The sequence below is a fragment of the Ceratotherium simum genome, chromosome 34 (genome assembly GCF_057802395.1).
Source record: "Ceratotherium simum simum isolate JZ-2026a chromosome 34, ASM5780239v1, whole genome shotgun sequence".
Taxonomy (NCBI): Eukaryota; Metazoa; Chordata; class Mammalia; order Perissodactyla; family Rhinocerotidae; genus Ceratotherium; species Ceratotherium simum.
Genome location: NC_141933.1, coordinates 7,942,575 through 7,962,747, shown reverse-complemented (window position 1 = coordinate 7,962,747; position 20,173 = coordinate 7,942,575). Strand labels below are relative to the sequence as shown.

At 51.8% G+C, this 20,173-nt stretch overlaps 1 protein-coding gene across 1 annotated transcript; it reads left to right on the top strand.

The window, feature by feature from the left end:
- Positions 1-313: 313 nt before the first annotated feature.
- On the top strand, positions 314-16,584 carry LOC101403168 (solute carrier family 22 member 20). Its single transcript, XM_004437596.3, has 10 exons — positions 314-703; positions 777-880; positions 2,373-2,527; positions 4,759-4,927; positions 5,520-5,643; positions 6,527-6,642; positions 11,016-11,230; positions 12,908-13,016; positions 13,179-13,382; positions 16,461-16,584. Exons 1-10 carry the CDS (start codon positions 329-331, stop codon positions 16,555-16,557), a joined length of 1,668 nt encoding a protein of 555 aa, XP_004437653.3. The 5' UTR covers positions 314-328; the 3' UTR covers positions 16,558-16,584.
- Positions 16,585-20,173: the final 3,589 nt, after the last annotated feature.

The window sequence follows — 20,173 nt, the reverse complement described above, 5'->3', positions numbered from 1 at the left end:
CATTTACTGCTGGGGTCCCGGTGAGGGCAGCGGGCCGGGCGGCTGGGCCTGCGGAGCTGGGCAGTGGGCCCTCTGGGACCCCTCGCTTCTCTACCTCAGGAGGTGAGAGATTGAGCGAAATGAGGAGAAAGGGCCTGGAGGGAGGGGAATCCTGCAGACGTGGGGACACCCGAGGCCTCCCGTGAGGTGTAACCGGACCCGTCTGAGCTGCCGGACACGGGGCATCTGCGGTCCTAACCCCAGGCCCGTTCCTCCACCTCCCAGGGCCCCGTCCCAGCCCCTTTACATAAGGCCCCGGCAGGCTGGGCCTCAGGTCAGGCCCGTGGCCATGGCCTTCACAGACCTGCTGGACGCGCTGGGCGGCGTGGGTCGCTTCCAGCTCGTCTACACGGCCCTGCTGCTGCTGCCCTGCGGCCTGCTGGCCTGCCACAACTTCCTGCAGAACTTCACGGCCGCCGTGCCCCCCCACCACTGCCGAGGCCCCGCCAACCACGCTGTGGCCACCACCAACGCCTCGAGGGCCTGGCTGAGGGCCACCATGCCCCTGGACCAGCTTGGGGCCCCCGAGCCATGCCGGCGCTTCACAGAGCCTCAGTGGGCCCTCCTGAGCCCCAACACCTCCAGCCAGGGGGCGGCCACCGAGGGCTGCAAGGACGGCTGGGTCTACGACCGCAGCGTTTTCCCGTCCACCATCGTGATGGAGGTCAGAGGGGGCCGGGGCAGCGTGGGGGCTGCTGTCTGAGGCCGAGGCTGGAGCGCCCCTCTCTCCCCCGCAGTGGGACCTGGTGTGTGAGGCCCGCACCCTCCGTGACCTGGCCCAGTCCGTCTACATGGCCGGGGTGCTGGTGGGCGCTGCGGTGTTTGGCAGCGTTGCAGACAGGTGAGCCTTTGGGGACGAGGGCTCTTTATTAATTTTCTTTATTAAAGTTTATTCAGGTACTTTCAACCAGATAATCCCTATAATACATAATACATGGTTAAAATTCCAGAAGGTACAAGAGAGTATGCAGGAAGCGTCCCTTTCCCACTCCCACCCCTGCCCCGCAGTAATTGCTAGAGGGCAGCCCACTTTCTCTGCATCTCACCAGGGATGTTTTATGATCTTATGCAATCCAAGCAAACGTGTACATATGCTCTGTCCCCCCGTTTTTATACAGATGCTGGCACGCTCCACATGTACTTCTGTATCTGGCTTTTTCTTTACTTGAAGACCTCTGAATATTCCTTCAGAAGGAGCTTTCCTATCCTCCCCACTGTCCTGTATGAATGAGCAAGAATTAACGATGATCGACCCCACTGAGGGACTGGGCCCCTCTAGAGAGACAACCGGGAAACACAACATGGCTCGTGGCTCTGACAGAGAGGGGAGTCGAGTAGGAGACTCCTCTGTCCTCTTTCCCCTTCCTTCCGGGCTCTTCCTCCCCTTCTCTGTCTCCCTCTCCTCTCCCTTCCCCGCTGTTGCCAGTTCAGGTTCTGCAGGACCTTCTCGGACTCCAGACCCCACACCCTGGAGTGTAGACTGCTCCCTGGGCTGCACGCCTCGGGCACCTCATGGCTGACCCGGTCACAGCCCTTTCGCACCGTGTCATGACACATCCTGGTCTTTCTTCGTTTGAGCTTGTTTCTTATCCATAGTGTCTTCTATGTCACCAGCCCCCAGCTCAGGCCTGTCACTTAGAGGTAATCAATGAACATTTGTGTAACAGAATGAATGAGTGAATGAATGAATGAATGAATGAGTGCTGCCCTCCTGGCTAAGCTAGGGCTCCGACCCTGGACCCTCACTTACAAATGGGGCAGTGCCAAGGCCAGAGTGGAATAAATCTGCTACCCTGGCCTTGGACTCCTCTGAGGCATGACAAGCCCTCGTCCCACCCTGACCTCCCCACCGTGAGCAGTTCCATGACGACTTGACCCCGGGGTCCTGCTCCCCTCAGCCGAGGCCCCACCAAGTGCTCACTCCCTGTGAGTTCTGGTTTGAGGCCTCCCTCCAGCCAGAAAGCCACTCAGGGGACCCTTTCTCCACCCACTGCACCTGCCTCTGGGCCTTTGCAGAATCCCTGCCTTTCCCCGACCCTGGAAGATTGGGCTTGGTAGGGGGGCCAGAAATACTCCTTGAGTGAAGGAACGAAGGAGGGAATATATCTCTTCATCTCCAGTTTTCTTCCACACCACGCTTCTCCCTCCATGACCAACCTCTGCCACCAGTGCCCGGTCCCAGGGATGTCCTGTTATGGAGGAGCGGCTATGGGGCAGTGGGAGGTGGGGTGGGGAGGAGGAGAGCAGCTTCTTCTCGCCCTCCCTGACAACTCCCACGGGAGATGATACTGGCGCCTCCGGAACCCTAACCCTGTGCCCATGGCCCGGCTCAGGCTGGGCCGCAAGGTCCCCCTGGCCTGGTCCTACCTGCAGCTAGCAGTTTCGGGGGCCGCCACGGCATACTTCGGCTCCTTTGGTGCCTACTGCGTCTTCCGGTTCCTGATGGGCATGACCTTCTCTGGCATCATCCTCAACTCCCTCTCTCTGGGTGAGTCCAGCCATGGAGGGGCCTGGAGGGGAGAGGGCTCGTGGAACAGGGGGACAGCAGCCCCATCATTGGATGTCTTTCCTGTTTCATTGTGTTGGGATTCTCGTCCAGTGACCTGGACTCATAACCTCCCAGGGTTCTTGGGAGACCCAGGCTTTCAGCAGTGGCCCTGCCAGCAGTGAGCCGCGGACTCTGGGTTGCAACTCCCCCATCTGTGAGCTGAGAGGGTTGCGTTTACTTCCTGTGTGACTTAGTCAACAGTAACCACTTACTCAGCACCAACTGTGTGCCAGGCTCAGTGTGGGGATGCAGAAGTGAGTGAGACACAGCGGTCCCCAGAGCTGCAGGCAGCCCTGAGACTACGTGGCTCCAAAAAGGGCGAGCTTCACCCGGGCTGCAAAGGTGGCGACACCGTAGCGCCATGGTGGAGACCTGCCTTCCTGGATGCCATGTGGGAATGTCCCCACCCCAAAGTGAGAGGGTCAGTCCTCACTCCAGTCTGGTTCCCGGCAGCGCCAGGGTGGCTCTGGCAGAGAGCACTGTGGGGCAGTAGGAAGCCCACCTGGAGACAGGCTTGCCCCTTGCTGCACTTCCCTCTAATCACTCAGCTTGCCAGGCCTCACGGAGGATCTGAGGGATTTGGAAACTGCTGCCAAAGCGGACTGGGTCTTTCCCATCTCGGGGTGGGCGTCCAGCCACGCCTCGTGGAATCTGAAGGCAGAAACAGATGTCCAAGGTCCATCTCATTCCAGAATCGCCTCTATAGCACACACACCCTCTATACACACATACTCACCTCAACACACACACACACACACACACCCCTACGTGTACATACACACCCTATAGACACACACACACACACTACTCTGTGCCAGATGTGGTTCTAAACACTGGAGATGCAGCCATGAACAAAACAGACACTGCTCCTGTGGGTCTGTGTTCTGGACACATAAGTGAATTACATAGTATATTAAAGGGTGCTAAGTGCTACAGAGACAAACTAAAGCCTGGAAAGGGACCGAGAACAGTGGGGTGGAGGGAGAGGCTGCAGGTTTTCTTGGTGTGGTCAGGGAAAGGCCTCACTGAGAGGGGGTCACTCTGGCAAAGCTTGGAGGAGGTGAGGGAGGGCGCCCTGGCTCTCTGGGGGAAGAACATTCCAGCAAAGGCCCTGAATAGGTAGTGTGCCTAGTGGGCCCAAGAGGAGGGAGTCCTTGTGGCTGGAGCAGAGCTGGGGGATGGGGGACAGAGGAGGTTGAGGAGACCCTTAGACCTTGTGGCCGTTTAAGGACTTGACTCTTCGTGAGACGGGAGCCCCTGGAGGGCTCTGAGCTGAGGAGACACCTGACTTGATCTGACTCAGCGTTTGCCAGGATCCCTCTGGAAGCTAGTTCTGAGGCTCCTGTGGTCACTCCGCCAGAGGCGAGGCTGGCTTAGGCCAGGGTGTAGCAGCAGAGGAGGCAGGGAGGGCTCTGCTCAATTCTGCAGGTAGAAGCCACAGGATTTGCTGATGGACTGGACACGTGAGCTGGCTGCTCATTGGAAAGAAGCGTCCTCATCAATTTATGTGGTTGTCTTGTTAGAGTGTGCGTGATTTATTTAACCAGTCCCCTGTAGATGGACAGTTAGGTTGTTTCCAAGTTTTGCCATGAAAAATCATGAAATTAAGAGTCATTGTGTTTCCTTTTCTACCAACTGTTCACATCCTTTGCCCGTTTTTCCTTTGGCTTGTTGGTTGTTTTCCTATTGATTTGTAAGAACTCTTCCCGTATTAGAGAAATTCGCCCTTTATCTGTTACTTAAGAGGCAAATTTTTTTTTTTGCAGTTTTTTTTTTTTTTGGCTGACATGACTTTGCTTATGGTGTTTTCGGTTTTTTTTGTGTGCAGACACTTTTATTTTTATAAAGTCAAGTTAGTTGATCTTTCCTTTCATTGCTTCTGGGTTTTGTGCCATTCTTGGAAAAGCCTTTCTTAACTCTAAGATTGAAACAAAAGTCTACCACGATTTCTTCTCATATTTTTACAGTTTTATTGGTTATATTTAGTTCTTTGGTCCACTTGGAATTTACCTGGGTGTAAGGAGAGAGGCTGGCATGCCTTTGCCTGTGTCTCAGTGGTTCTCTGGAAAGATTTCAAGCGGGCACATAGTCATTTAAAGGGTGGGGGAGGGGGAAGTAAACAACCACGTGGGCGTTGAGTCCCACGGAGCCTGTTGTGGTTTTCTCTGCAGTCGTGGAGTGGATGCCCACCCGGGGCCGGACGGTGGCGGGGGTCTTGCTGGGGTACTCCTTCACCCTGGGTCAGCTCATCCTGGCTGGAGTGGCATACCTGATCCGCCCCTGGCGGTGGCTGCAGTTTGCCGTGTCTGTTCCTTTCCTCATCTTTTTCCTGTATTCTTGGTATGTCCTGAGCAGAGGGGGTGGGGGAGGGGGCACCTGTGTGGCCGAGCCTCACCTGCTCCTGTGAGAGGCTTGGGGTGTGCAGTGGCTGGGACCTGCTGGACGTGGTGGGGACACGAAGGAGGGCAGGTGCTCAGAGGACCATGGGCTCACGAGTCCTGCACATGGCTGTCGGGACACTCCAGTAAATTCCCTTATTGTGAGGCTCGAGAACATAGTGAGTGCTTTGCCTTCATCAACTCCTTTGTGCCTCAGGACAACCCCGTGGCATTTTATAGGAAGGAAACTGAGGGACAGCCCAGGGAGGGTCCATGACTTATTCAAGGCCACCCACTGGGGTCAGAACCAGACTCAAAATTGGATCTGTTGAAATCCAAAGTCCCATGTGGTCTCTAAGTAGCCTAGTGATTCCCTGAATGATGTGCTACAAAAAAGGGAAGCTGGCGTGTCCCCCAGTCTTCCTGATTCTGCAGACAGCAAGGCATTTCCCCTTTTCTTCGTTCTAGAACACAAACGAAGGCATACTTGGGTTTGGGAATGGACTGAGCTCCAATCAGCCCTGGGTCATCCTTTGTCCTTCTCTTGGTCCCAGGTGGCTGCCAGAGTCATCGCGATGGCTCCTCCTTCATGGCAAGTCCCAGCTCGCTGTGCAGAACCTGCGGAAGGTGGCTGCCATGAACGGGAGAAAGGAGGAAGGGGAAAGGCTGACCAAGGAGGTAGGGGGGATGTGTGGAGGGAAGTTTTCAGTCTTGCTGGTGGCCTCAAGGTGTGCTGGGGTTTAGTAACTTCCCAGGACTCACCTGCCAACTGGGTGAAGAGGCTGGGAATAAACAGTGGGAAGCGTTCCTGTGGGGCATGTTTAACCACTGAATGGCTGTGCAATCTGGGATAAATAATTTAACTGCTTTGTTCATCAGTTTACCCATCTGTGCAATGGGGAAATAACCCACGCCCATTGACATCCAGCCAAAATTTAAATAAAATGATAAAATAAAATAAAAATTATAAAATGAAACTATCAAAGAATCAATAATAAAAGTACTATTTGTTACAAATACTATTTATGATAAGAGAGTTACCACTTATTATATATAAGAACCATTTATTGAGCCCCACACCAGGCACTGTGCTAAGGGCTTTATGTGCACAATCTCATTTTAATGCCTCCCTTTTGCCGATGAGGAAACTGAAGTTTGGATTACCAAGTTACTCAACACTTGTGGTCTAGAAGGGGACAGACAGGGAAACAATAACTTAGGTAATCTGCCGAAGAACACACAGTGGGAAGTGGCAGAACCACTCCGAACCCCTGCTCTTAATCATCGGTTGAGACGATCTCAGTCTACACCAGGAGTGGGGCGTGTGGGTCCCACTGGAACCCCAGGTGGCTATTCAGCCTAATCAGCAGGCAGGGGCTCATGTTGGAGCCTCTGCTTCATCCCAAAGCCCTGGAGACAGCTCGTGGAGGGCCATCAGTCCCAGGATGAGGAGGAGACTAGGGCCAGCCATCTTGCTGGAGACCTCGACCGTGGCCCTCCTCTCCACGGATAAAGGGATACCCAGCAGGGTATCCTCCCCTGACACGCTTTCCTTGCCCAGGTGGTGAGGTCCTACATCCAGAGTGAGTTTACAAGTGTCCGCGCCTCCAACTCGGTCTTGGACCTCTTCCGAACCCCGGCCATCCGCAAGGTCACTTGCTGTCTCATGGTGGTCTGGTAGGTGAGGGGCTCACGCCCAAGTCTTTGACCCAAGGCAAGGACACACCTTTTGTCCCCACTGACAGACTCTTAAATGCGCTTAATGCAACGAGCAAGTGAGCCTTGTGAATTCTATCCTGCCCCATACACTTTCTCCAGTGTCCTCTGGGCGTCCTGGGCCCTCTAGCCCTCTGCTGGATGCTGGGATGTGGCCATGGATGAGACATCCATGCTGACCTAGGGACCCCACATCTGGGCAGTGGGTCTCACCTGGGTGGGGGCACCTATAGGAATCACTCAGGCAGCTTTTCCAAAATGCACCTTGTCTCATCCTGATATGCCTTTGGGGCTTTCCAGGGGATTCTAGGAAGTGTTCCATTGTGGAAAAACACTTGTGGGTCCAGAAAGGGACAGACAGGGAAACAATAATTTCCATGAGGTATGACAAGTGTCACAATAGCCTTTCTCCTTGTTGGGGTTAATGAGGGCTTCACACAGGAGATGGAATTTAAGTGAGTTTTCTTTTAATTATTTTATTGAGGTCATATTGGTTTATAACATTATGTAATTTCAGGTGTACATTATTATATATCAGTCTCTGTATAGACTACATCTTGCTTACCTCCAATAGTCTAGTTTTTATCTGTCACCATACTTGAGTGGGTTTTAAAAGATGGTTAATAGAGTTTGCCAGATGAGCAGGCTAGAATTCCTAACAGGAACATAGACAGGCATGAAGATGTGAAATGAATAAAAATACAAAGGCAACCTCTATCCATTAGCACATACTGGAAGCTGGCAAATCCTAAGGTAAAGGGCTGATAAAAAAAAAAAAAAAAGACCATTTCTCTTGACAGGATGTCCTGGACATTTGGATAATAGAGATTGGCACTTATGAGGCAGGGAACGCAGGCTCTGCATGATCTGTTCTCTGAAGCAGACCCAGCATGCTCTTTAGTGGTAACCAGCTGGGCTCTCGCAGACCGGACCACCCGGGTGACCTACAACAAGTCAGCGAGCCTCACCACGTGTCTCCTACTTATACACCTGCCCCTAAGGTCCTTCTGAGGACTAAAAGTTAAGACATGTCACCCTGCACCTGGCCCAGGAAAGCGCTTGGGGAAAGAGTCTGTTCTCTGATTTGAGTTTGAGTCTGTGTCCCCTGTGCACTGGAAATGTGCGATCATCCCCCACTCTGGGCCTTCAGGGGGCTTCTGCCCCAACAGTGTTGCCTGCCAGGCAGTTCAGGCCCTGGGCAGCTGGAGAGCCTCCTCAGAAGCCCCTGGTGTCCCCTTGGAGTCACTACCCTCCCCTAAGGTAATCGCTACCCTTATTCTAATGCCTTAGATTACTTTAGCTTATTTTTTTAACTTTATATAAATTAATCACAGTGTGTACTCTTTTGTAACTAGTTTCTCTTGTTCAATGTTATGTTTGTGAGATGCATCCATGTTGTAGTATATAATTTAGTTTATTCTTGTTGGATTGCATCCCACTGTATGAATATACTACTTGTGGTACAGAATAATGGTCCCCCAAAGATGTCCTAATCTAACTTTTGAACTTTTCTGTGAATATAAATTTATTCCAAAATAAAATATATATATATATTTAGTCAATGAGTAGTATTGATCCCTGTCCTAACCCCAGGAACTTGTGACTATGTTACCTTACCTGCTGTGAGATCATAGAAAGTATAGATATTGGTTTCTGCCCCAGTTCCTGGCACAGAGCTCCTAGAACTCCAGTAATTTCTAAGTGATAAGAGCACTGGGAGGCAAGTAAGAATTTTGTCTTTGTTTTGGGAGCCTCGTCTTCCTGCTGACATCACAGCTCCGTGTGGCCCGGACACGATTTTTCTAGGTTTCATCTTTGATGAGGCAGGACATGGTGGTCCCAGGAGCCACGAGGAGAAACATATCATTTTGGATTATCGCTGACTCTGCTGGGTTAACATAACCGAGTAGGGATGGGGCCTTTCTCTTCCTGACCCTTGGACAGGCATTCTTACCTAGAGATGAAAGTAGGGCACAGAGTAAAAAGGAAATGTTTTTGGATTGAGGTGGAGAGACGTAGTAAGCTGCTAATCAGGCAGGCTCAGTCCCTGATCCCTTCCGGAAATAACAGAAGCCTTTCTGAAATGCCGAGAGGCAGGGGCGTGGCTGTGCTGCGGCTCCCTTGGCAGAGGGGGGAGATGAGCTGCGGCTCCCTTGGCAGAGGGGGGAGATGAGGGGGAGGAGAGGCCGTGAGAGTCCCCGGCTTTTCCTCGTGAGCTCTCCATCCTCATCCGAGCCCCTTCTCCGCTGCCCTTGGGATCCAGGTCGCTCCACACCCTGCCAAAACTATGCCAAATTGTTGAGAAAGAAGATCAGAGGCTCGGGAGGGTTCAAGAGGAAGGGAGTCACCCTGTGCATTCAGGAAACATCAAGGCAGGGAAACAGTAAGGATACTTTTGTTGCATTTTTAATGATGTGACAAAGGTTTTTCGGTGGTGGGGAGAAGAACAGGGATTTGCTTCCAGGAATGGCTGTCTCCACACCAGAGTGGAAGCCCGAGAGGCAGGGGCCTTGTGCATTTCGTTCACCGTTGTAGAGCATGTCCATGGTGTGAGGAGACAAATCAAACAGCAGATGAACTCGGGAAGGAAAGAAAGGCAGGAACATCTGCAGCTGAGAGAAGGAGGGGGAAGAAGACAGAGAAATACCAGAGAGGACACCAAGGGACAAGAGGAAACTCGGGAAGGGAGCAGTCAGCGGAGGAAGAGGGTAGGGAGAGGAGGAGGTCGAAGGGTGGTCCGTGCAGCGCCCATCTTGTCCAGGCTGGCTGAGGGGACGAATGAAGCAGAATTGGTCTTTCCAAGGTCAAATTATCTGCTCTCAAGCATAACAACTCCAGACCAAACGAAGCCCACCTCCCCCGGCCTTCCCTGCAGCATTAAGGGCCACAAGATGTTTTACTTGGTTTTGTTTGTTTTCCAGAGTGTTCAAAATAATATGTTGGGGGCCTGGCCTCTGATCTCCACCTGGGAGAAGAAGTGGAGAAATCAGACTCGGATTTTCCCTTGCCTCCCTCAGACCTGGGCCAACAAGAATTACTGTCACCTTTTCCAGAAATTTCTTCTCTTTTTCTCCATCTCCAGTGACTCACATAGCTGGGGGATAGTTGGGAGGGATGCGAGGAATTTCTCAGTAAGTGGTTTGGAGGCAGCTGCTGGGTCCTCCTAGAGAGAGCCCACTGCCAAATTCTATTTTTCCGCCTCCCCTCCCCGTATGTTCCTGGGCCTGTGCCAGCATGTGGTCTGCAGAGAAACAAAGCCTGGCCCACCCACAGGGTGCATGAGGGCCAATCCCAAGTCCTCTTCCTCGGGGACCTTTTTTTGTTTCATTTTTATTATTATTAATTGTGGTAAAATACATATAACATAAAATTTACCGTCTTAACCATTTGTAACTGTGCAGTTCAGTACTGTAGTGTTAAGTACATTCACACTGTTGTGCAATCGATCACCAGGACTCTTTTCATCTTGCAAAACGGAAACTCTGTCCCCATTCAACAACAACTCCCCATTCCCTCTCCCCAGCCCCTGACAACCACCATTCTACTACTCTACAATAGAGTCCCCCTACTCTAGGGACCTCCTATAAGTGGAATCGTACAGTATTTGTCTTTTTATGAAAGGCTTATTTCACTTAGTGTAATGTCCTCAAGGTTCATCCATGTTGTAGCATGGTCAGAATTTCTTCCTTTTTAAGGCTGAGTAATATTCCATTGTATGGATAGACCACAGGTTCTTCATCCATTCATCCATCGATGGACACTTGGGTTGCTTCCACCTTTTGGCTATTGTGAATAATGCTGCTATGAACATGGATGTACACATCTCTTTGAGACACTGCCTCTGGGGCCTCTGAAATTTCTGAGCAGACCCCAAGTGTGGGAACCCCAGACCCTTGTGGTCAGTTTGACCGTAAACCCTCTTGGCAGACACAGCTGTCCTCAGGTGCAGATTTCTTAGTAAACGTTGGGAGGCGCAGTGAGGGGCCTGTGGAGCCTTCGCCTCATTGGAAGGCTCCTGTTTTCTCCCGCTAACTCTTAGACGTGATGCTCAGATCAGCCACTGGAGGAGGAGGGGCTGGAGAGGTGCTGACAAGGAAAAGTGCTCACACTCCGGAGCCCGAGGACTGGACTCAGGGAAGGGACGTGGAGGGAGGGGCCTGGGCTCCAAGGCCAAAGTCAGAGACTTAGGAGACCGGGAGGGGTGTCGTGCAAGTCAGGGGATATTAACTCCCCGAGGAGAAGAGTCCTGTGTCATTTATCCTTGTGTGCCTCCCCGCCCTGGTCTGGAACAGTGGACCCGGGGTGAAACAGGCCCATTCTGCCGCCTCTCCCAGGTTCTCCAACTCCATGGCTTACTACGGCCTGGCCATAGACCTGCAGAAGTTTGGGCTCAGCGTGTACCTGGTGCAGGTCCTGTTCGGGGTCATAGACATCCCGGCCATGCTGGTGGCCACCACCACCATGATTTACGTGGGCCGCCGGGCCACAGTGGCCTCCTTCCTCATCCTGGCCGGGCTCATGGTGATCGCGAACATGTTTGTGCCGGAAGGTGAGCCATCCGCCTCTGCAGTGACCGCCTGGGAGCCCCTGGGGTCTGGGGTCTGGGGGGAAACAAGTACAACAAGAGAACAAGGCTGAGGATCTGGAAAGAAAGTGACTGTCGATTAGTAGAGTTTTTATTAAGCACTTAGTGCCCAGTATCAGCGTCACGGTGGAGAATCTACGAAGGACACGGGTCTTTGCCCTCAAAGCATTTACTGTCTTGTCAGGGAGATTATTAGACTGACGCGTAAAAACAGCTGGAGAGCCAACGGGCTGACTGCTGTGTGTCCACCTGGGGCCTGCCAGGCAGCATCTCAAGGGTTGAGAAGTCAGGATGTGAACCTCTGCTGGTCCTGGAGCAGTGGTTTGCAAACCTGGCAGTAACTGTCACCACCTGGAGACCTTTGAGACCTCCCAACGCCTGGGGGATCCAGGCCAGTGCACTTAGTCTCAAGGAGTGGGACCAAACCTCAGTATATAAAAAACTGCCCGGTGATTCCAGCAAGAAGCCAGGGTTGAGTGTCAGAGTCCTAGAGCGTGTGCTAAGCCGAGGGCCCAGCTGAGACCCCAGCTCTGCCCCCACAGCCTCGGGCACGCTGTCTGAGCTCTGTGCTTCAGTCCTCCCCTGTAAGATGGGTAGATTATCACTATTGATATGTTGACGTATTTCCTTCTGATCCTTTTTCCCATTTATAGATTTTGCATTTGACATAATTAAGATATATTTTATATGTGTATATATATAATACTATAAATAAGATTATATATGTGTATGTGTGTGTATATATATATAAAATGTATCCTTTTTCACTATATGTTGTAACATAAACAGGCTTTTCTATGTTAGTACAAATGTTTCATGACCCTAATTTTTTTATTACTATATAATATTTCATCTAGATTGGTGTTATTCAGCTCTGGCTGCACATTGGACTCTCCTGGGGACCTTTAAAAAAATACCCAAACTTGAGCCCGTCCCCAAGAGGCTTTGCTCTGGTGGAGACGGGGTAGGGCCCAGGTGTCAGTGTTTTATAAAATCTCCTCTCCTGATTCCGTGTGCCACAGGAGCTGCCACCAGATCCAGAGGACAGGCCATCTGTAGTTTCCTTGACCTTTGCCCCCACGTTCGACACGCACATTGGAGTTTTGTTATTTAGGACCATGCTGAGCGTATTCACAGTGATGGTAACAGCTAACATTTAGTGAGCTCTGAGCACTTTGCCAACCTTATGACAAGCCTGGGAAGCAGTGCTGGTATTTTCCTCATTTTACAGGTAAGGATAGAGAGGCTCAGAGAGGTTAAGTAACAGTAACCGAGGTCACCCAGCTGAGTCAGAGCTGGGATTTGAACCCAGGCCTAACTCCAAATCTTGTCTGCCTCCCCAGCTGGACTTGATGACAGATGGAAATCAGGGAGGAAGGAGGCAGATGTCAGAGAAGGGCACCATGGGGGCTTCTGGGTCCCAGCTGGGAACAGCGAGGTGGTGGAAATCTGGATTCTCCTCCACCATGACTCTGCCTCCCTCCTCCCCCTTAGGGCTCTAAGCCTCCCCCCTGCCTCCTCCCCCGCCCCTGTCCCCTCCTGAGTCCCTGCCACTGCCACCACTACCCCCCTCTGCCTCCCTGCCCCCCGTTCTGGCTCTGTGCTCTCCACCCCCCACAGCTCTGCCTCCCCCGTCCCCAGATATGCAGACCCTGCGCACGGCCCAGGCGGCTCTGGGCAAAGGCTGCCTGGCCAGCTCCTTCATCTGCGTGTACCTGTTCACAGGAGAGCTGTACCCCACGGAGATCAGGTGGGTGCATGGGGGGAGGCAGAGGGGCGCCTGCCCCAGACCGGGAGGCCCTGGGGCTCCAGGCTGACACCTGCTCTGCCCGCTCACACCCAGGCCCTAGCACTCTCTGCCCTCTGGGGGGTCCAGGCCACAGCTGCTGACCTGTCCCCACTCCTCGGACAGGCAGATGGGGATGGGCTTCACCTCGGTCAACGCCCGCCTCGGGGGCCTGGCGGCTCCCCTGGTCACCATGCTCGGGGAGTTCAGCACGGTCCTGCCGCCCGTGGGCTTCGGGGCCGCCTCCATCCTGGCTGGGCTGGCCGTCTGCTTCCTGGCTGAGACCCGCAACGTGCCCCTGGTGGAGACCATCGAGGCAATGGAGAGGAGGTGAGGGGCCTCCAGGCACAGCAGGGTGGGGGTGGCCAAACAGGCTGTGGGTTCCCGTGAAACAACTTCGGGGCAAAGAGTATCCTCCAGCTGCTGCTAAAACATCCTGGCTGGACCAGTGAGAACTGTGCAGAAAGACTAGCCATGCTTACCCGCCTCCATCCCCAGAGGCTTAGCTTTCCAAAGGACAGACCCAACAACGAAGGGTGAAATAGAAACAAGAATAAACTGTAGACCGGGAAAAATAGGAACATGAGTTGAAGTGAATCTTGGCAGAGCAGTGGGATGATGGTTTGGGGGAGGAGAGGTGCCGGACTTTGAAGCAAAGACAGCCCCCTGTGGCTGCTGCCTAGGGCTTTGCATTTGGCTCAGAGCTTCCTGGCTACAGAAAGGGAGACCCCGTGAATGACTTTTGTTTATTGTCAGAGAGGAAAAGGAATACAGTGCCTTGGGGAAAATGAAGCTTTTCTTAGCAATTAGCACTAGAAGAAATTTCTCTCGTCAGTCTCTTTAGAGCGGTCACTGAGTAAGGTGATAGCAATGTCCTTGACAATGTTCCTAAAACAAGTGCCAGAGGGGACTTGGGATGGCTTCTTGAAGCATTCCTCAGCAACAGTGGGCTCAGTGAAGACCCTGAGTTTTGGGGTGCAGGCGCAGGGAAGGTAACAGAGCTCAAGTCTGTAGCTTTCTCTGAGAGTCCAGCTCGATCCCACAGCTGAACCCATCTATGTCCAGAGGCCTATGTGGGTTGACTGTGATTGCAACCCTTAAAAATACGCCCCCCATGAACATCCCGTGTCTCACGGGATGAACCGTGACAAAGGCTCGACTCATAGATCAAGGGTATAGCCCTTGGCAAGTCCTGTTCATTCCGCCTCCAAAACGTGTTTTGGATCTGTCCATCTCTGTCCACCCTGTGGCCATCCCTGTCCTCCTAGCCACTGTCATCTCTTGTCATTTTTTTCCTGGATGCTTTAAATTTTTTAAATTATCTCCAAATTATCTATATTGAGCGGGTTTTCTTTGGTCATCAGGGGGAAGAAGCACGCAATGGAAAAATTATAGGAATCCAATTAAGTCATTTCCCAGACACAGGGCAGCCTTTCTTCAGGCCTGGAAACTAGGGGAGGGATCTGGGGAGATGCTGATGCTCCCTAAAGTCTGCCAAGATGGCAGAAAGACCCAGAAGAGAGGCAAATTGGCCTGGAGAAAGGTCAAGGCTCCAACCAGTAACCTTCCATGGAGCTCTTCCCACTGAGAGGGGGGACATGGAAAGGCGAGGATAGGGGGATATGTTTTCAACCTTTCAGTGGTCCAGCTTTCCAACAAGGCCAAAGCCCAGGTCCTTGGTCAGCTGGGACCTCCTGCCACCCTCCCACCCGTGGTGAGCACCAGTTGCACAGCTGACCCAGCATGTTTTTAATGCTAACTTTATGATATTTCAGACATTAAAAAAGAAGATCATGGATTTCAGGTCACACAACTGGCTGGCTCTAGTCATCTTTGCTCATTTGATGAGTTTAAGAAGTAGTGTTGAGCAAGCCTAACTAGTGCAGCAGTTGAATCTGGAGAATATCTGCTTCTGGAATTTTGGAATCATCTTTGAAAGGGATGGGGAATCTATTAAGTGAAACTGGGGAGAAACAAGCCAGCGAGGGAGGCTCCCGCTTGTCCGCCCCCACCCACAGGCACACAACACGTAAAACCAAGAAGCTGAATGAACACAAGGGATAGAGTCAGAAAGACCAGGAGGCTTAAAGCGCAGAAAAGAGAGACGTAGGCCAGTAGAACAAGAAGAAAGAAATGTTTCTTTTTTTTTTTTTCTTTTTGGCGAGGAAGATTGGCTCTGAGCTAACATCCGTTGCCAATCATCCTCTATTTTGTATATGGGACGCTGCCACAGCATGGCTTGATGAGTGGTGTGTAGGTCCGAGCCCGGGATCCAAACCCACAAACCCTGGGCCACTGAAGCGGAGTGCGTGAACTTAACCACTACGTCTCTGAGCCAGCCCCAAGAAATATTTCTTTATGATTATGTTAAGAAATAATCACCCCCACAAAAAATGGCTTAAACCATTGAACTAAAAGATTAGAAATAGAAGAGTTAAAAGGTAAGGATGAAAACACTAATAAAATGTTTTGAACATTGAAAAAGTTCTAAAAATGGAACCAGCTAAAGTAGACAGGAGAGATTGGCAAGATATGTAAATGATTAAAACAGGAAAATATGAAAACTAAGACTGTTAGGTAGGAGAACAAATAATTCTCAGCCTGTGCGCTACGATAAAATAAACTAGAAGAGACTGAAGATGAGTCATTTCAAAGACGAGAGGGTTTGGGGCCAGCCCCATGGCCTAGTGGTTAAGTTCAGCGTGCTCCGTTTTGGCGGCCCAGGTTTGGTTCCCAGGCACAGACTTACACCACTCATTGGCAGCCATGCTGTGGCAGCAACCCCCATACAAAATAGAGGAAGATGGGCACAGATGTTAGCTCAGGGTGAATCTAGAGGGTTAAAAGAGAAAAAGGCCAAATTGGATTTGGTGAAAGGGCAGAAAGCCTAGGGGGCAGCCTTCGGGCTCTGTGGGAGGCTATTCCAAGTGACTTGCCTAACTCTGGGCCTCCCTGCCTCCCGGGGCTGGCTCTACCTGAGGCAGGGGGAGAAGGACAGTGCCAAGTCCCCAGGGCCTCTGCTGATGCCCTGGTCTGCAGGCAAGCCAGACCCCACTGGGTGACCTTGAGTGTGTGTCTGGCCTCAGGGCCTCATTGGAAAACTCTTCGACCCTGAAGCCTTTCCAAGTCTAGCTCTTAAACCAGGCCAGCCTCTGCCAGCTGTGAGACCTCAGGAATGGGGCAAGGAGGGAGTGGAAGGGACAGCAGGAGGGCACCCGCTGAGTATCCCATGAGAACTAGAGGAAGAGCCGCTGCGGCTTCTGCCTTCCTTGGGGGCTTTGAGACAGTGGAGACACACACCTTGCACGTGGCACAAACACCCTTGAACACCACGCACACACCACCTGCCCCTCCACCTCCCTTCTACATTCCCATGTCATTTTTCCAATTGTCTTTTCCTTTCGATAGAGTCAAAGAAGGCCTTTCCAAGAAGGATGCAGAAGAGAAGAGTGAAGAAATCTCTCTTCAGCAGCTGGGAGCTTCTCCCCTCAAAGAAACCATCTAAGCTGTGGAGAGCCTTGTGCTTGCCTGTGGCGCCTCAGCTGGGGTCCAGACAGCCCCGGGGTTTTCTCCCCACACTGACGGGGGCGAGGTTGGCCAAGGACCATTGGCTCTGCAAGCCCATGCCGAAGAGCCGCCCACGAACCAGGGCGGAGGCTGCTGGAAGGAAACTGACCAGCAGCAGCCAGTTGACATTACAAATGAATAGAAAGTCAGGAGATACAGCGCCCAGGGACCAAAGGGGGAACTCTTCCTTTCCCATCCTCTAATCTGTCCCTTAATACCTCTCTGTTCGTTCCTGTTCCACCTGAAAACGCTGTCTTTGCAGAGTTAGGGTGACATTTCTGCCCCTGTTGGCCCTGGAACAGCCCCGCCCCACGTGTCCTTGAGGAACCTTCCAAAACTCAGTGTGCTCCACTCATTTGACATTTACTCCTCCCTGCCTTATCTGATTAAAGCTCTCTTCACCTGTGTGTGTGACTTACCTCTTCCACTGACAAACGTCTCCGCGGCAGAGCCTTCTTGCCCCTCGAAGTGGGCCTGGAAGATGGTACATGCTCCATAAATAGTTGGTGAATAAATGACGAAGCCAGACAATGGATAGAGACCTCTACCCGTTATTTGCATTCCTGGCAATATCGCTTTGCAGAAATGGGATGTGGTTCGGTTCCCCACAAGTCATCCAGAGGGGTGAATCCCTGGAGTGGAGCAGCGTGCCTGACCTCGTGGACACGTGCCTGCATCCCTCACCTTGACCTTCTCCAGAATTCAGATTAGATTCATGAGGGATTCAAATCCTGCCACTGGACGCCCTTGGGCAAGTTTCCTTGTCTAATCCTTTCCTCCTGGAGTTGCCAGAGAATCAAAGGAGAGCCGTGCTCAGTCCCCTCAGCCCAAAGAAAAGCACAACCTAGGAAAGAGGTAGGAATACCATAGGTTGGGCAGGAACCACTGCAACCTGCCCTTTCGCCAAGGTCGGTCTCTCAGCAGCGTAGCCCTTGGACCAGAGCTTGAATCAGGCTCCTCCCAAAGGCTGTCCCACGGCCCTGGCCTTGATGCCCTGACTCTTCAGTCCCTCCCTTGGATTTAAACTCTCATTCAATGATCTTCTCCATGAGCTTTCTTATTTGAGATGTTCTCATCCTACAGCCCTCAGCAGAGCAGTAAATTTGACGGGCAGAGGGCTGCCATGCCGGTCACACTTTAAGATTCACCTTGGGAGTCACCTCCTCCAGGCAGCACTCCCTGACCTCCCCTGCCTGCTCCTGGGCTCACATGATGCCCTCTACATGTTCTCCCCACTGGGTTGTAACGGATCCTTGTATATGCTGGTCTCTCCTGGGGGCTCCTTGAAGGCAAGGTTAGGTCATCTTTGCCTGGTACCATGGCCCACACATAGCAAGAGTGCAGGTCACATTGCTGGAACGAATGAAATAGTCACAAGGATAAAAAAAGAAAAAGTGACCTGTCATTGCTGGATGCTGAGGGAGGAGGCAGAAAAACTAAATGGAAGATCCTGGTAGAAGAACAAGATTTGTATGTGTTTTAAAAACCAATCTGTTATAAACACCATTTTATTTTTATTTTTGAAGGAAACGTAAAGTAGTGATTCACGATCCCGGAATCAGCTATGAGCTTTTCAAAAATACCAGTGCCGGGGCCCACTTCCAGGGATTCTGACATCATTAGCTGGGGTTGAGAACTACTGGTCTAGAAATGGTTTTCCTAGCCACCAAGAGAATTTATACAACCTAACCCAGTAGATAGGATTAATTATAACAGTACTGTGAAGTGTGAGGTTAGTAAGCTAACTTGATTTCCCAGGACAAAGATAAGACATTCCTTCAAGCGAACAGAGCCGATTTTCTGTAACATTCTAACAATGAGGTTTCCTAGGACAAGCATAAAGAATCTTGAGGGTACAGTCCATGGGAAAAAACCACAAAAGCTTTGACTACTCTGGTCCTTAGCAAACAACACTGGTCAGAAACTGTTAAGGGAAGACAAGTTCCCCGTGATGGTGTGTAACCTGAACTGCTCAAACAGGACTCCGCTTGGCTGGTGTCCTTATAATGATCTTCATGGTAACTGGCAAATGGCCTTCAGATTTCTTTACCTTTACATCCTGAGGCACTGACCAGCACTGCCTTCGTTTTCAAAAGGCTTGACAACAATCTGGGCATCTCTAAGTTTCTCATTAAGCATCGATGGGCTGGTGGCTGCAGGGAGACGGCTTGCCAAGGCCCCCGGGGGCTTCCGTGCATCAAGGATTGCCTGGGCCGGGTAAGACCAGGTAAGATCAGCAAAGGTGAATGGTGATGCTGATGGCGTCCCAGGCCGCCGCTGCTGACAAGTGAGCGTGGAAAAGAGAACTCTGCTGCATGGGCAGAGCTGCGGGCTGTGGTGCTTGCCCCGGGACGCACCTGGTTACATTTTCACTGACCCCTGAGCAGTGTGGCCTGGTGCCTGGCAGCGGGAGGACTGAAAGGCTGCACAACGCCCACAACCCCCAACTCGTGTCCCTCGTGCCACATCAATGGAATCAACACACTGATCAGACCTGTGCTGCTAGGCAGCAGGTGTCACCAAAAGATGGACTCTAAAGGAGAAACTGAAAAAGACAACTGGACGGCTGGAGCTCAGTGCCCAGGGCAGCACACATTGCCAGTTTGGGCTCTAAATTCGGGATTTTCCCCAAAAGCGTACCCCCACTTACATAGAATGTTTAGTTATGAGGTTGGGGAGGGGCAAGGAGGCCCAGGCAGGCTGTAAGAGACCAAACCACGTAATTAACCTATCTCACTCTCTGTTTTCCTTCCCATGCCTACCCATGGGCAACCTGGCTACTGGAATTTGAAAGTAGCAAAAAAGAAGGTGGGGGTGGGGGACTCAAACCTGGTACTTCTTTTGCAATTGCTATGCTTGCTGGGTTTGGGCACTTATGAACGTTGGCGATGATGATCCTGAACAAGAGGTGACAATTCCTAAGGTGGACCTGGCCTGGGAGATGCGTTAGGATGGTGCAAGGTGTGTAAGGAAGAAACTGCAGAACGCCCCCCCCAGGGGCAAGTCTGGGCAAATGGTGTGAGTGAGACGTGGGGAAGACTGGGAAAGGGGGAAGTGATTGCTGCAGGGACCAGTCATGGGGATCGCAGGGCTGTGGAGGGAAGGGAACCGCTTAGACCACAGTGGAGACCAGGACCAGCAATTCTCTCAGCTCTTGTTCACGGGACATCTGGCCAGTTTAGCACAGACATCCGCCACCACCCTTGACTTGATCACTGACCAATGAAGAATCTTAATCAGACCCCTCCCAAGAGCTACTGAATCCAGGCGGGAGGAGCTACCTCTCAGGCTGACAGAACAAGATGAACTCTCTGGGCACTGATTTGGTTGCTTTAGTTTCCTCTCATTACTGTTGGGCAGGTTTGTACGTTTTTCACAGACTGATTGTTCTAAACTCTCCAGCACGGGTGGCAACGGACAATATTGCCCTGGGCTTCCTGCCGGCCGGGGCACATGCGGCTGCCATCACCTCTTGCTGTACTATATGTTTAATGTCCTATTTTGCTCGCTTGGCTGTGGATGAGGAGCCTGGCTGTGTGAGCCTGACACACAAC